Genomic DNA, 16,683 nt, shown 5'->3' with positions numbered 1-16,683 from the left:
GAATGAAATCATTCTCAAGTAGCCAACTCTTGTCTTTTCATTTAAGTCATTAATTTAAACAATAGCCAAGGGCTTGGTATCAACTCCTGCAGCACACCATGCCATCATGACAACAATCTATTTAGACTTGTTGTCTATCTTTGTTTGGGGCTAACGTCTTACCACCTAAACCCATTATGCCATTTAACAATCACCTTTTTTTGCTATTTGGATTTTCACAAGTCAATTTTCAAAATTATATCCTCAAATACACTTGAGATCTGACAACCACCATTTTTCCCTTCATAAAACCACTCTGAATGAAGAATAATTGATTTTTTTTCCTCTCTACCCAGCTATTATGTTCTGAATAATGGATTCCAGCATTTGGCTGAACAAAGTCGTCATACTAATGGAACCATGGTCTCCTACTTTCCTCTCCCCCCTTTCTGAAATAGTTTGATTTTTCTTAGAAAAGGAATATGGCAAATTTCAAATAGTTTGCTAAAATAGACAACCAGTGGGTGATTAACTAGGTGACAGTGGCTCAATTTCAACAGGAGAATAGTGCAAAGTACAGAAAGGAACTTCCAAATATCGTGACCTAGATTGTGAGCAGCTTGTCCCAAGTGATTGTGGTTGGGGCAGGGTGGTGGAGGAGAGACATGAGACACTCAAGTAGCCACAGACAAAGATTTGGGTGGAGGGGTGAAAGCAAGAGTTTACATGATTAGAAGGTTATCCACCTTCTCAGTCTAAAATTTCATAGGTTTCAATGAGATAACCACATTCTTCTAAACGAGAGAACATAGACCTGGTCCACTTAATCTCTCATGTAGCAAGCCTGCAATCAGTTTAGTGAATCTTCACTGCATTCCCTCAACTGTACCTACTACTTTAGGTGTAGTGTCAAGGCCTTGTATAATTGCAGAAATACATCATTACTCCTTTGCTCAAATCCTCTTGCCTTGAAAAGGTAAACATATCATTTACCTTCCCGATTGCTTGCTTCACCAACATGTTAATTTTTGGTGATCTGCGTACAAGGACATCTATATCCCTTTGAACAAGATTTCCCATTCTCACCATTTAAAAAAAAAACTGCTTTTGTAGATTACATAGACCTTATTTTCCCCACATTACACTCTATTTGCCATGCCCCTGCCCACTCACTTAGCTTGTCCATTCTCCCACCCCCTCCCCCCCCCCCCAATAAACTTTACAGTCCCTACTTTCACTCCCACCTATTTTTGTATCAGCAGCAAACTTGGATGAACAACATTAGGCCAAATAGTTCATATCGATTGTGTATAGCTGGGGTCCACAATTTGCTTTGACTACTAAACAATTCTCAATCCATATCAATACGTAACTCCCAATTCCAAATGCTCCCACCTTATAGACCAACCTCCTGTCAAAGACGTATCAAAATCCACTGGTTCCCTCTCATCCATTCTATTGGTCATGTTCCCAAAGAACTCCAATAATAAAACATGATTTCCCCTTCAAAATTTATGCTTATTCCGTTCAATCCTACTAGTCTTTGCACAGTTGTGTTATTACATCCTTCATTCCAACATTTATGTTAGAGCAACAGGTCAATAGCTCCGAGTACAAGGGATAAGATCTATTGAAAAGTAGATTAGTAGATGGAAAAGGAAATTTGTTTAAAGTAGATGTTGAACCCTATGGTATTATTTTGTGCTGCATATTCAAAGAATCTATGTGATACAAAGAAGGGGTTGCACCAGCAGAATAGCAGAGTTAAGAAAAGGTGGGTAATCCAAATATTAAGTAGGTAGTCATTGGGATGGATAGGCTAGATGGGGACTGAAATTCAGCTCAGGTGAACAAGGATTGTGAACAAATTGGTTATATCACTTTGGGTGGTGAATTTAATGGAGATGTTGCTGGAGGTAGAAGAGAAATACAGCAGTTTCCCAGCATTCAGTTGCAGGAAGTTATGGCCCATCCAGGGCTCGATGTCAGGCAAAGAGTTTGACAGCATAGGAAGAGGGCAGCATGCACAAGGAGGTACAACCACCTCCATCTTCTCCTTCAAGTCACAAATAATCCTGAAATCACTCTTCCTTCATTGTCATTGGGTCTAACTTCTGGAAATTCCTCAACAGAGAAGCTTCACCAGATGAAAAGTAGCAGCTTAAGGTGGTGGGTCACCATCTCAACCAGAATGAAGAAATCTCAAATGATAGTACAGTGGTTACCCATTATCAACTTCATCCTAGTATTCTCCAAGTTTAAATAAACTCTTCTGAAGACTTCACTGTATAATGCAGCTTTTAATTCAGAACAGCCAGAAAAAAATGCAGGACTACATTAAAGGAGGTTTGCAAATGTTTATTAAGAGTGCAACAAGATAAGCTGCCCAGAAATGTGAAGTCAGCTTCCCTCATCTGCTCTTTTACCATTAATTGACAAACTCAAGTCAGTTGATTCCACATTCTAAAAGGCTCTCCCACTGAAGAGGGATTCTGTTTTTCCTTCTGCATCAACTGGATCCAAATCTCTTAAGCTGTGGGGGTCTTTCTAAAGAAAAGCTCTGACTATTTCAAAACAAAATTTCTGCAGCCCCCAGCTGTTCTATGCCAAAGCCAAGGTGCAGTGCCACTCAGCTGAAAAATGTCAGGCTAGCCATAAAGACACGCAAAAACTAATTGCCTATATTCATCTGCTTTTACATTTTTAAAATTTGTCCCCATTTAAAATAGCAAGAACATCATAGACAAAATCTTGTTAAACATTTTCATTCTGTAGAATAACACTTCATCATGAACCAGGTTATATTTTTTCCCACATTATCTAATTTAACACACACATCAATTACTTAACATTAAAAATTCAAGAGTTTGTCACTATTACATCTTTTTTTTAAAAAAGATCCTTAAAATGCATCTTAAATTAAACCATTCAGTTTTGGAATCTTTACTGTCCAGTTCATTTGTTCCAAGATATGCGTCATCATGGGCAAATGGAGACATTGTCCAGTGTAGTAATGATTCTTCCTGGTTTCAGGCATTTATTGTTTTGCAAAATAAAAGCAAAATTTTCTTCTGTGGTATGCTGAAGAACCTCCAAACTTAAGCACATTTCTTCATGAGGCAACAAAGTACATCAGATTGGTCAGTCATATTATTCTTTATCCATGCGAGTCTTCAAAAGATCTCAGTGGAAAATGTACGAATTGCTAAAACATTGCTGACTTGCAGCATCATTTCCAGGAATTACCACAGATCCTGTTAAGCTCTTTGTACTTGCAATACCATTCATACACCATAGCTGCAAGCACGACTCTTTGGGACTTGTAATTAATTGGCTGTTGCAGTAATTCCCTTGCAGGATCCATGCCTTTGATTTTTTTTTAAGCATAAGCATTTTAGTAAAAGTGTGCTCATCTACCACAAAGGTTCAGGAAAAGGTGAACCAATTTCTTGTAAACCATATGGTTTTATTGCTGAATATACTTAGAAATCAGATAATTTGCCATCCACTGCTGCTTTACCAACTTTGAATTCTTTTCAATAGTTAGCAAAATGAAATCAATGTCAGCAACTGTTCTGTTCTCTACTTTTGAGTATTTCTAGTTTCAACTTTCAAGCAACTTCAAGATCAGTGCTTAGCAACAACTCCAATGTTAGCACTTAAACAAGTTCATTGTTAACAACCTTCTGTGACTTTTAAACCATTTTCACTTTCATAAGTTAGCCAATGAACTAAATATAAACAAACTTCAAATTTGCCTTTGTACTTCAAGGCAATTTTATAGGTATAAAATGGTTCAAGTGGTTTCTACACTTGGACCAAAAACAACTTCCACAAAATTCTGGCCATGTATTTCAAATGTAGAGCTGGACCAAAGTTAAAAGGGAGAAGTACAAGGCTTCTTCAAATTTGAATTATCTAAGCACACTCTTAACAGCTTACAACATTACAAATCAAACTGAGTTTTAAAGATTTTAATCCAGAATATTAAATATCAGAACAGAATAGAAATGAAACAAAATGCAACACTGATGGTTATTATAAAACTATTGATCCTGGGTAGTGTCATACAGTTAAATTTATAACAAAAGATTCTGTATTTTGTGCTTACTGTGTTCTAGTTTGACCCTGAATACAGGTAAGTGACAGAAATGGAACCCAATTTCAACTAAAATACCTTCATTATTCTTTTAAAAAACTTGAATTGCACTGATTTGGTGTTTGGGAGATGTCTGGTTACAAAGGCAGCACTTTCTCAACCAATTCTACCACTATGATGGCTTATGAAATCTTAAAAAGCCAAAGATTTCCAGAGATATCTACTCAGTCCAAAATAATTCTTCAAGTGGTAGATTTAAGAGTCTGTTATCTTAACTTAGAAGGCTCAAACCATCAACTTCTCCCAATCAGAACCAGAACACAAGATTCACTTGCATTTTGTTGAGAATTCCTTCCCAGGAAGGATCTACGGCTATAATCCGCAAATGGTAAAAAAAAAGCACCCAACAAAACAGTGCATTTGGAATATGGATGCTGGCCTACTTTTAAATCAAAGCACCAAGAAACAAAAGTTCTCTTTAGAAAAAAGTAAAAAGAAAGGAGGAATGCACTTTAACAGAACACTCGCTGGAGCACTGTGACTCTCCTCTAAAAGGAAACATAAGTCACTTTATCCAAGTGAAGAGTTGCCGGCAGGCAGAGCAGGGGAAAGTGGATTCACAAACTACAAGCTAATACTACTCTGAAAGAACGTGAAAATCATCAACACCATGCAAACTCATGGAGTCAAAATGATGATCAAAAGGCATCTTCACTTTTAAGTCTCAGATGGGCTAGTATCTTCAATTATATTAAATGGCAGTACTGGCTTGTTAAACCTACAGTTTGTTGCCACACCTTACACAGGATTTCTGAATCTTGGAAAGATTACTAGAGATTAAAATTTTTCTTCAGATTCCTTTAAACTGGTAACACTAATGATGGAATTAAAAATGATTACACATGCTCTGCTATAAAAGTAGTGATCCTTCTCCAGTAACTGTGCTCTGAGCACCTTTTAGATTCTGCAAAAGATACATGAAAGTGTTTGGACAAGATCCTCACCCACCCAAGAATGATTTATGAAGCATCTATTAATGACCAATAATATGGTAAAATTGTGCTAATTTACTGAAGTGATTTTACTAATGAGGTCCATGTGGAAACATTCTCAGTAGTTTACACTGTTCATATATTTCAGTTCCATCAATTCTAGCTTTTAAACAAAAAAGTAGAAATATTGCCAATTATGGTTTATAGAAAGTGGCAGACAGGTGAATAGATCAACTATAAGCTAGTTTTCATTTGGTTAGTTTGCAGATATAGGCCATCTTCCATTCTAAAATTTAAGTTGCAGGTGAATGGAAGTACCAGTCTAGTCTCTTTGGAGTATCTGCTACTTTTTAAAGCTCCCTCAGTGTAGGCACATTACATAGCCTAAGCAAAGCATGGTACATTTTGAAAAATGTGTTAACCCAGTATTGAGCCAGTTGTGGCAGTATTTGCTTGAAAATCAGTGCCATTTAGATGGCAACATTTACACACAAGCATTTCTATCTACAAGTTATTACAGAATCAACCATTTTTGACCTCTTCCTTCTCCCAGAATCAGTTTTCCTTGATCAACAAAGCACCAACTGGTTGGAATGTTGTTACATTATTAACAGAAGGCACTACTGATTGTCCAGAAATTTATAAAGTTATAGAAAATTCTACAATCAAGATCGTGCGCGCTTCTGACTAAAAGGTGAAATACAGCAGTAACAAAGTCCAGGAACTATAGAGGAGTTATACATGAATGACCAAGAAATCTGAATGGTGGGGGACCAGCTGCAACATTTACCTGCAATTGTTGTGACAGTGTGTCCCTCTGTGCCTCCAGTTCCCTAGCTCCTTCAATATCCTTCTTTAGCCGCTCAATTTCCTAAACAAAGAGATGCTACCATCAGTGATCATATTAAAAGTGGATAACCAAGTCATCATTCATGCCCCATTAATTGTATTCTGAAGATTAAATGTTCTCTCTATAAAACATTTTTATTTCTCACTTTCTGCAAGAATCAAATTTTCTAGAATTAGAATAGCAATGGAATGAATTAACTAGAAACAATATTTAATAAGCATTTAATGTGTTTGATAAATGAAAACCTTTATATTACAATTTTTGGATTACAAATGGTATTTAATTCATCTTTATTTAGTTGATAGCATTCTTGCTTCTGAATTAGAATATTGTCCATTTTAAGCGGTTTTGAGTTGAGCATAATCTTAACCTTTTGAATACTTTTCTATTGAAAGAGTGCTGCATTATTTGGTCACCATTGCTCATAAAAGACAAAAGCCCACGTCTTCCTGCCCCAGTGGGAGGAGGATTGTGGTTTCTCAAGAACTGGGAGACAATTCCTCCAACATTGTGATCAGTTTTCCTCATCAAAATTATATTCACCAAGAGCTTGCAAAAAGTTTGCAAAATGGCTATATGACAACAATTGTACTTAAATTAGTATACCATGCAATGCCTTAGGGCTTTTTCTGGAATGCATAAAGTATAATGTGAACAAAATCCCTTTAATCCCACCAAACTAATTTTATAAAAAATTAAGCTGTTGGAACTAGTTTTAGACCTAATGAGTGGAAGTAAATGAACATAATTGTTTACATTGGTTCTTTGTAATTTTATGTTGCTCAAATCAGTACAGAAAGAGAACCAAGTAATTAGTGCATCCCTATTGTGTTCATTAAGGTAGAATGGAAACTTTCTCAAATCTAAATATCCATCTGCCTTTATTTTACATAGTAAAAAAGATTCTCAGAAAATAAGAGGTCATGTAGCAGTTACTACCGCAGAATAAAACAAGACTCTACTCGGAGGATTGCCAAACAGAACTGGTTTATTTTCCCGCCTTGCGCGGGCCCTTTAAGGGAGAATGTTCCCGCCCAAAACAACCGGCAATGACGTAAGTCCTACGTCATCAGGACTTTCCCGCGCGCGGGTTCTCCCTGTTGCTCGGAAAGACGAGGCCCGCTGCCATCTTGGGCCTCGTCGCTCCGACACCGCGCGACCCGACTGCCGAGCCGGTTCGCCCGACTAGACGGTGAGTCGCCACAGTCATTTGATTACAAGCCAAGAGGAAGAAACTATTTCAAAAGCACGAATAGGATTAGTAACACAATCTGCAAATGTAACATAAAATGTCGAAAGTGAGACAGTACCCAGATTAATTAATGAACAAAATAGTTTAGGTAACTAGCTGCTTTACATTAGTGCATGCTAAACAGAAAGATGCCAAGACAAAGTACATTCTGGAATGGTCAAAGAGTGAGATGAGCAAAAGCTTAATAGATAAAAGGGTACTTAAATAAGTTAGTAAAACTAAGGGAAGAAAGTATCATAATACATCTTGGGAGTGTGGAAGTTACAGCAATATTTCAGAGATCTAATGACTGCAAATGAGTGCTGATCAGTAATCAATATAGAACCAATTATTTTTAAATATCAAGAGTCGTTACTGGTCTAGATTGTGGCAAGAAAAATATTGGGGATGAGATCATGACAAATCTAGATAAAGGAGAAAACTGTTAGAATTAGCTAGCACTGATTTCCAAAGCAACAACTGTGTTTCGACAATTTAAATTTTGAGGATCCAACAGGTATGACAAAGGCAGCACATGGAACTGTGGGCAAGTCATTGAAAAATGGTTATATTTAGGTAGTGGTCTCTCCCAGTTCTGTTACTATTTGTCTACTTTAATGACCTGAATATGACAACATTAACAAGCTTTGCATTTTATTCAGCCTCTGACCTCCAGAAAAAAGTCAAGTTTGTCCAACCTCTCCTTGTAGTTAATAATACAATCCAGGCAACATCCTGGTGAACATCTTCTGCATCCATGTATATATGAAATGAGCTGCCAGAGGCAGGTACAATTACAACACCTAAAAGACATCTGAACAGGTTCATCAATAGGGAAGGTTTAGAGGGATATAGATCAAATGCAGGCAAATGGGACTAGCTCAGGAAGGCAGCTTAGTCAGGCTGAAGGGCATGTTTCTGTGCTGGATAACTACGACATGTTGCCGTCTTCAGGAAGCTATAGATTTCAAAATCCCTCCATACATCACTATTCCCAATGATCCTGCCATTTACTGTCTACTTTCCTCTTGCATTTCACCTCCCAAAATGCAACACCTTGTCTGGATTCAACTCCATCTGCCATTTCATCACCCAAACTTCCAACTGATCTAACTCCAATTTGTGTGTCATCTGGATCCAGCTGGACTCTGTCCAATAAAAATATTCAATGCAATCTCAAATCATAAATCCTGATACAAAAGCTACACATCCAACTTTTGTACTATATAAAGCTTGTCTATATTTTATAATGAATTTCAAGTTCAATGTTGGTCAACTTTAAAGGAATCATAGAAACAAGAAACAGAGCAGCATAAAAGATATAATCACTATGCATAGGCTTTAATTCCCAAACATAACCAGTTTCAATCTACATTGAGCAAACAAGCACAATAAATGGTAATCAGTTAGGGAAACTGCCTGGATGTCAGTACAGTTACTTGCCAAAAAAAGCAAAAGTCAATAATTTCAACCATCTGTTCCATTTGGTATATAAAAACACTATGGGCACTGGTTGGTTGCTATGCTCACAGCAGTATAGCCTAATCAGTTTCCCAACAAATTATGCCAAAAATTCACAGATCAGGGGCACAATGGTCTAATTTACAGTATTCACCACCAAAAATAAAATCACCATTATAACAAATTTATAGAATTTCAGCTTTTGAGCTGCAGCATACAAAAGCCAAGAGATAGGCCTGTATAGGTAATTACTAACTCCTCAGAATAACAAGGTTTCAGAGTTGTACAGAGTGCAGTTATACGAGACTGATGAGGATATACAAATACCACGACAGTCAATTCATTTGATCCTCCACAGGAAGGCAGGTTGTGGAGCTACTTGATACAAGTTTTTAAATTATAAATGGTTTTACCATGGTACATAGCAGATAATTTATAGAAGTTGAAGAGTGAAGTATTAGGCATTGTCAGAATAAGATTAAACATGACAAGAGATTTAGAGGAGAATGTAGGAAATGCATCAGAATTGTTGAGTTCACTTCACCAGGTCAATCTAGATGAACAAGACTAAACAGAAAAGGAGGATGAAAGAAGGAATTCAAAGAATATGGGAAATTGATGGGTAAATATGATTAGAATTATTTGTTTGTGTAATGGACAACACCAAAATGAGCTGGTTTTGATAAATGGTCAGTTTCCATGTGGTAACATCCAGGCATTTCTTTAAATCAAATATTGAATCAAAAGATAAATCAAAGAACACAAGATTGTTGTTCCAATCCAAATTTTAATACTGCAATTGCATGGGAGTGAAAGCTTAATCCAAATGTAATACAACAGTGACTTACACCACACTGAAAAACTTGAATTGCTCTTCATCAAAATAGCTCCATTGCACAGCATTATGTATGCAAGGAAGTGTACACAAAATTGATTTATCTTAAAGTCTTATTTTCTGGATGTCATTAGATATGCATTTTTTTTAAACAATGCTCCTAGTTACACACTTGCGGCCATGGACTCGTACAAGACATGGGAATACTAAATTGATCAATGGCATCAACCAGCTTTACTGTTCAGAAAGAATTCAATGGTGCAAATGTTCCCAACTATACTGTGCCCTTACCTCCTCTTTGTCTTTCATTTGTGCCTCTAGTTCTTCTATTGTTCTGTTCAATTCAGTTTTGTGTGTCTTGAGTACATTTGCCTGCCCACTTAGACATTCAAGTTCAGAAACCTGAATTTAGAAAGAAATCAAATGAATAGACTCAGAAATACATGTATATAACCTCCAACAATTTGAACTGAAAGTGTAATGAATCCCTATATGAAGTCTTCCCCCCCCCCCCCCCCACCAGGTCTATTTGCATTATTAAAAAGAAAATACGATTAACATTTAGTTCTACCATTCCTGTACAAGAGCCTCACATTTGAGGCAATGGAAAAATTTGACTCTACAGACTTCTCTGCTGAGGTATTAGCATTGAGGATGAAGGGAAAGACAGAATTTTCATAAGACAAGTAGTATTTTGTCTTTACATAAAGCACAAGCTTAAACTTTTCTTACACATGTCAACATACAACAGGATTTCTCCTCCCATTGGCTACTCCTTGCTATTATTTAATACCTCAGAACAATTGAGCACTACCCCTTCCCCTTGAATAGGGATCAACAAACTACATATTACAAAGATTTTGAGCACGTATAATAATAATGAGCATGTCAAAGTGGATCATCAATACAAGGAAATAAAGACAGCTCAACACTCAATGTTAAGGGCATTTAAGGTTACATGTCCAAAGTGTTAAAAGTAATCTGCATTTCCTTTACAGCTGATAATATTTGTAGTATATTCCCAGAACAGGTGTTATTCTTGTACTTTTGACATTAGTAGCAAACAGAATTAAATGAAGATTTCTAATAAATTACTGAAAATTTAAAACATTTATATATACACACCCAGTGGCACAATCAGGACAATTCTGATGTAGAAAGTGGATTGCCCCACCTTAAATATTCAGCCAAAGTAAAAAAAAACTGCACAAACCTAACCCAGAGTACAAAAGCATAAACAACACATTATTGCTATAACTATTTGGATGTGTGTGTGTGTGTGTGTGTGTGGGAGGGGGTGGGAGGAATGACTAAATCTCAAACCTTATGCTTCAATTCTTAAAACAGTAAGATAAACAAGTGAATAGTTACAAACTCTCCAGCTCAACTCATCATCTTTTTAATATTGCATCCTACATATGTCAAAAAAACAGATTTCTAGCTGGGTATTCCAACGTAACCCAATAGTTACCCAAGGTGCTTTCTCATTCGTTTCTGTGGAGAAGGTTTTGACACAAGAGGGCAGACTAACAAAACTGTAAAAGCAGATATTCAAACCTTTGCTTGCTCCCAAGCCACTCAAACCCACATACAAACTCTTCCTAATAATAAATGCGCAACCTGATGTGTTAGCCAGTCTCTAGGTCAGCTGTTGACAGAGTATTGAGTTTTAAATTCCTGCTCTAGAAAGCACTTAACTGACACCTTTAGAAAAGTGGAGCAACAAGTTCAGTTACGGTGGTGCAACTTGAAGTAATCATCCCAATTTTTATTTTAAACACAAAAGGAATATGTAGTTTATTCAAACCAGGATTCTCTTTATAAAATGTCAAATAGCCCCTCAGACTCTATACACAAGCTTATTAATACAAATGCATAGTTATATAACATCCCTCATTGTGACCAGATCAGGATTAATAACTATATAGCTTGCATTATCTTTTACATAAAATACAAATGTTTCCTGATAATCTTTATTCATAATGTCAGAAACAAACACTTCCTTTAATCACTTAATAACCCACACCATATCTGCCTGGTTTCTAAATATTTTAAGCAAATCCAATAATAATCCATGGAGTGTATTAAAAGATATGCTGTGCCAATTGATTTGGGACCAAACAATTTACTTCAAACTTTAGGTTATTAAACAATCGTTTTAAAGACTATAGTTTGCATTTGAAGTACTAAAATTACTAGCTGCAGCTTGTTCCAAATTGCAATATGAAACCCATGCCACGATATTACCAACATGCAAGTGGATCAACAAACCAATTCCTGGTTCAATAGTTTTTTCTTTAAGATTAATAGTTACCCCCTATTCTATCTTGCAAATCAGGATATGCATATTGCATGAATGTTCTGAATTTTGACAAGGGATTAGACAGAATGTGCACAATTGATGACCTCTCTCCCTTTCCAGTCTTATAAAAGTTCACCCAATTTACAGTTTTATACAATAGACCATTCTGTGCTTTGAGGACAAATTTGCTTTCCCAATCCAAACTGAGCTGTAAAACAAGCAGAAGATTAGCAACCCAGTCTCTTGGCAGTGAATGTTAGAAACTATGCCATCTGAACCCTGAAGCTAAATTAGCTCCTTTCCTTTCTTATGGAAGCATCTGTCCTCTTCATGCCAGTACTGTGGACTGCCAATTTAGCAGCACTAGAAAAGCTAATCCAACATTTTTTTGTCTTGCTGAATTCTCCAATAAACTGCCAACAACTTCCATATAGTTCTTGCAGTATTACCAAATTAAAATAAAATCAAGGACACAGGCTTTGAGTCTGCAACTTTATCACTGGATCAGATCTGTGTACAATGAACATATCAGAATTCACACTGCCACATCTTAAATTTCCACTAAATGATCTCACACACTCAATGTGACACAAAATTGACTAACACAATCTGAAATGTATTCATCACCTAGATTTGCATTTCCATAACAAGTTTCACCAAATATTCAGTTATTCTTTGTGATACACCAATTCTAAAAAATTCATCAATGCTCATCTATTAAAGCAGCAATGTTAATCAGTGAATAATTATTCTACAAGGGATGCCATAACTTCAATTCTCCAAGAAAAGCTCTGGATAAGTATAAATTCTAGACATTGAAACTACAAAATAATACAGAATACTATTTTTCCAGGATGCAAGTTTCAGTTTCGACTATGAATCCTTACACCTGAGGATTTGGATATTTAACCAAAACAGAGCCAAAGATGCACTCACACATGCACATTTGTTGTTTCAGACTGTGCAATCTTCACTCATTCTGCAAGCCTAGAAGTAGATCGAGGACTATACACAAAGCCCCCTTAGACAAAATTAAATTGAAATTATTCAAATCATGCTTCTAGAATAGACTAAAACAGAATGTAAAACTGTTTTTGAAATAATTGAGCTATAATCGGCCACAACTGCTTATGTGCAATTACTCCTTTATAGACTTCTGACCAGAACTTTAATGTATCAATACATACTCTTTTGTGTAGTCGTTCTGCCTCATCCTGGTAAGCAGTGAGTTGTTGCTTCCATTGTTTAACATTGGCAGTAGATTCCAGGAGTGCTGCTGTAAGTTTAGCATTATTGGATTTTAATGTTGCCAGTTCAGACTCCCAATGCTTTCCTATTGTAGTGCTACAAAAAGAAATTGTTACTATTAAGCATTGTGCAGAATTTCAGCAGGGATTTGAAACAAAACATCTACTGACATTGAAGACAAAGATAATAATTTGTCCTCTCTGCTTGCCTATCCACTAAAATACCCGTCAATGCTTTGTCCCAGAAATTCTGTCTCCTTCCTTGTAAACTGTCCCAAAGCCAACCTCCTTTGTCATTCTAATAGCTTTGCATACACTGCTGACTATAATGTGATGGATGCAGATTGTCATTCTTCTCAAACTTCATTCCTCATACTCTGGCCTTCTTTTTACCCTCCCCATTTGGTCCAACCTTAGCAGCAGTTTTTCACTCAAATCACCTCAAAAGGTGAAAACCTGGCATTCTGACCAAGCTTTCGAGCAACTCTCCGAACAATTTCTCTGGCAAATCTCTTTCTCCTTATGTTTGTTCACCTTTGGAGGGAATGTATCAATGGAAATTGTTGCTGTTATTAGTACAGCTCTCCTGCACTTCATTATCACCTCAGTCAAGTCCACAACACAAGTTGAAAGATTTGGCTTGTCCTTTTCATTATCAGCAACAATTAGCTTGGAAATTTACCATGATCATGCATTAGCATTTCAAATTGGGTCGAGTCAGAAGGTCCAACTCCTGCAATCTGACCATCTGTGAACTGAACTCAAAAGCTGTTTGAACAAAGGTAGGACTAAGTGGGTCATTTACAAAAAAACCTGAACAGTTCGTGATTAATGAGTTTAGACTTTACATCACCAGACAAGAGATGTGAAAGTTAAGTATTTTTTGAATGCATATCAAGTCAATGGGTAAAGTATCCTCAAGATACACCAGAAGGTTCTAACCCAGAGCAATACAAATACAGGATTTGGACAAATATTTGGAGGGAGGAGGGTGGGAGTAACTTGGTGGGCTCTGAGTAAAGAACATTGGAATGGTCCCAATTGGATAAGCTCAAAAGAATCAGTTTAGGCACAACTGCCTGAATGCACTCCAATATCATTGTATGAATCCAGGCATTTGCTTATTCCCTAGAAAGTATATTTTCTATAATTGACCACTTTTCACATAAAGTCTGTATTACATTTGAGTAAGTCTACATTCTTGGTTGCACAGATATTGTTATTTAAACTAATCAACATACACTTTGGTTGTTATAGATAAGGCAGGACTTGAAATGAATAGAGATGTTTTAAGAGCACTTGCAAAACTACAAACAGCAGAGCTGCTCCCTGGCTGTTCAGGGTGCTTAGGCTCACCACACAAGAAATTTTTATTTCAGCTGAGGATCCAGCCACCTTATTATAAACAAAATTAAGACTAATCCTCCACCTTGTCAAGTAGGTAAGTTAATGTTAGCATCTAAACCAAATTTAAATATGGCTTTTAAACTTTCATAATTCATGCAACTTAAAACACAGACAATCAAGTTTAGATAAATAATAATGAATAATATTTAAAACAGGTTCCTTGGAGTTCAGACAAGTCCAACTGAGACTGGATGGAATCCACTGCAAATATGGCTGAGAAAGCATTGCCTTATCCACCAAAGTGCTGCATGGTTCACTGTACAGTATTTACTCTAACTGTATATATCTTGCAAGACAATAGCAGTTTAATATAATTTAGCTCTAATATAGTTTTACTGAGACAAATTTTACTTGTGCTACAGATGTTAAAAGCAGCATACTGGAAAAACTCCATAGGTCAAAGATCAACTGTGAAGAGAGAAACAGAATTAATGTTTCACATCAATGATCTTTCATCAACTTGAAACATTAACTCTCCCCTACCTGGCTTGCTAAGTATTTCCAGCATTTTTGTTTACATTTCAGATTTCCACCATTTACAGCCCTGATTTTCCCCCACAATTTTTGACATTTTGCAAGTGTATTCACTACTTCTAAATTCACAAGGACCAGCTGTTTTTGACAATAATGCATGGAGATACGTATATTCATAGATTTTACTCCACAGAGTTCCAATCATCTCAATGCCATATCTGAATTAGTTATTTATTATTTTCCATAACTTTTGATAACAGATTGAATATATTTGATTTTAAAAGACAGGTCCCACTTGCCACTTAAGTACAACCAAACCTTGCATCTGTTGACAACGTAAAATCTTTGCTAAAATCAAATGGAAGTCAAATATATTCTGTTGTTAAAGTTGGTTCTAAGCTCTGGCTCAACTAGCGCTTTCTCCCCCTCCAATTGTACAAGGAGTTTAAAAACTCCTAATCCATTCAAGATTTAATATTGATAACATTTTCAGAAAGCTTCAGTAAATGGAATAATACTATACTTCCTTCACAACATTCTAACAAGAGTCACTTCATCCGAGAATGTTCCTTATTTCAAAGCTTGAGGTACATTATTCTACAGGAGTAGAATATAGACCTCTATCTTACGCTTCCAACTTAGTTCATTCAGTACCTAGTTCCTACAATCATTAGAATTTTAAAATAAAGCTCAGTGATCTGCAAATCAACCTGGATTTTCCCAGGAAAATGAGTAAAACTTGCATCTTAGTCATCCTATGAAACCAACAACTTGGGATTTCCATAAGTATACAGCTTAACACAGAAACCCTTGCATTATTGTCAGTGATTCAGCGTTCCTACACAAAGTGTACTATTAGCAGCCTTCTCCACTGCAATTAAGGGGAATCTATTAGAGATGAATTTAAGTTATTTACGAACTAGCTCTGGTACAAAATACTTAGACCTTGTGGATTTTCCAGTGAGCTTATTTTAAAGTGAACTAAGCCATAATTAGCAAGCTACATAGGTCTTTCACAATTAAAGTGTACTATAATTCCTTTACATGGATATTATTTTTCTTTAATGTTGATATTTATTTTAGTATCACACTTGTACATTCCAATCTTTACTTAGCGCTCTGTACGATGTTTAAAAAGTTAAATATTCTGATTTTTGCTTCCAAGTCTGCTGATTGAGAATTCTCACGTGACTGGCTGTTCAACAAGCTTGGTAATAGGAGGTCTAAGTGCAAGGTAGCATTTTGAACTGGTGACCGATAGCAATAAAGTCATATGCTCACCATTGAGATCTTTAGGTTTTTGAAGGGAGATTTCTTCTGGATTGGCAGCAAGTGCTGTTACTTACCCCATTTACCATATTTCCTTACCACATAAGCCATTTCAACCAATAAGTCTATGCCAGCTCACTGCAATCACATTCCCTTTCTCTATCAACTCCTCTCAGACTCTGCCACTCACTTACACACCAGAGGCAGTTTACAGTAGTCAACTAACCTACCAACCTGCACATCTTACAGAGCAGAGGGGAAAACCCACGTAGTCACAGGAAGAAAATGGAAGGATCACAGACAGCACTAGAGGTCAGGATTGAATCCAGGTCACTGAAGCTGAGAAGCAGCAGCCTACTGCTTGTGCCACTGTGCTGCCCACTGGTCATTTCAATGATTGCAGGGTCTGGAGCATCTCAAAATTAATACAAGTATTTTATTAATTTCATTCCTGTTTGTTGATGGCCAATCTTACAAGCCCCAGCTCCTTGCTTTCACTTCTTTTCATTTAAAACACTGCTCTGACAGACCAATATA

The 16,683-nt window shown here is 36.5% G+C and overlaps 1 protein-coding gene across 1 annotated transcript in view; it reads right to left on the bottom strand.

The window, feature by feature from the left end:
- Nucleotides 1–16,683, bottom strand: part of homer1b (homer scaffold protein 1b) — a 63,858-nt gene that overhangs the window by 15,963 nt on the left and 31,212 nt on the right. The window contains exons 6-8 of the mRNA XM_052020682.1: nt 12,937–13,093; nt 9,739–9,849; nt 5,861–5,941 (exon numbers count right to left, since the gene is read on the bottom strand). Of these exons, the coding sequence (XP_051876642.1) occupies nt 5,861–5,941; nt 9,739–9,849; nt 12,937–13,093 (349 nt within the window). The remainder of the gene's footprint in view (nt 1–5,860; nt 5,942–9,738; nt 9,850–12,936; nt 13,094–16,683) is intronic.

This window comes from Pristis pectinata, chromosome 7, assembly GCF_009764475.1.
Source record: "Pristis pectinata isolate sPriPec2 chromosome 7, sPriPec2.1.pri, whole genome shotgun sequence".
Lineage (NCBI taxonomy): Eukaryota > Metazoa > Chordata > Chondrichthyes > Rhinopristiformes > Pristidae > Pristis > Pristis pectinata.
Note: the sequence above shows the minus strand (reverse complement) of the source record. Positions and strands in the feature narration are given on the sequence as shown.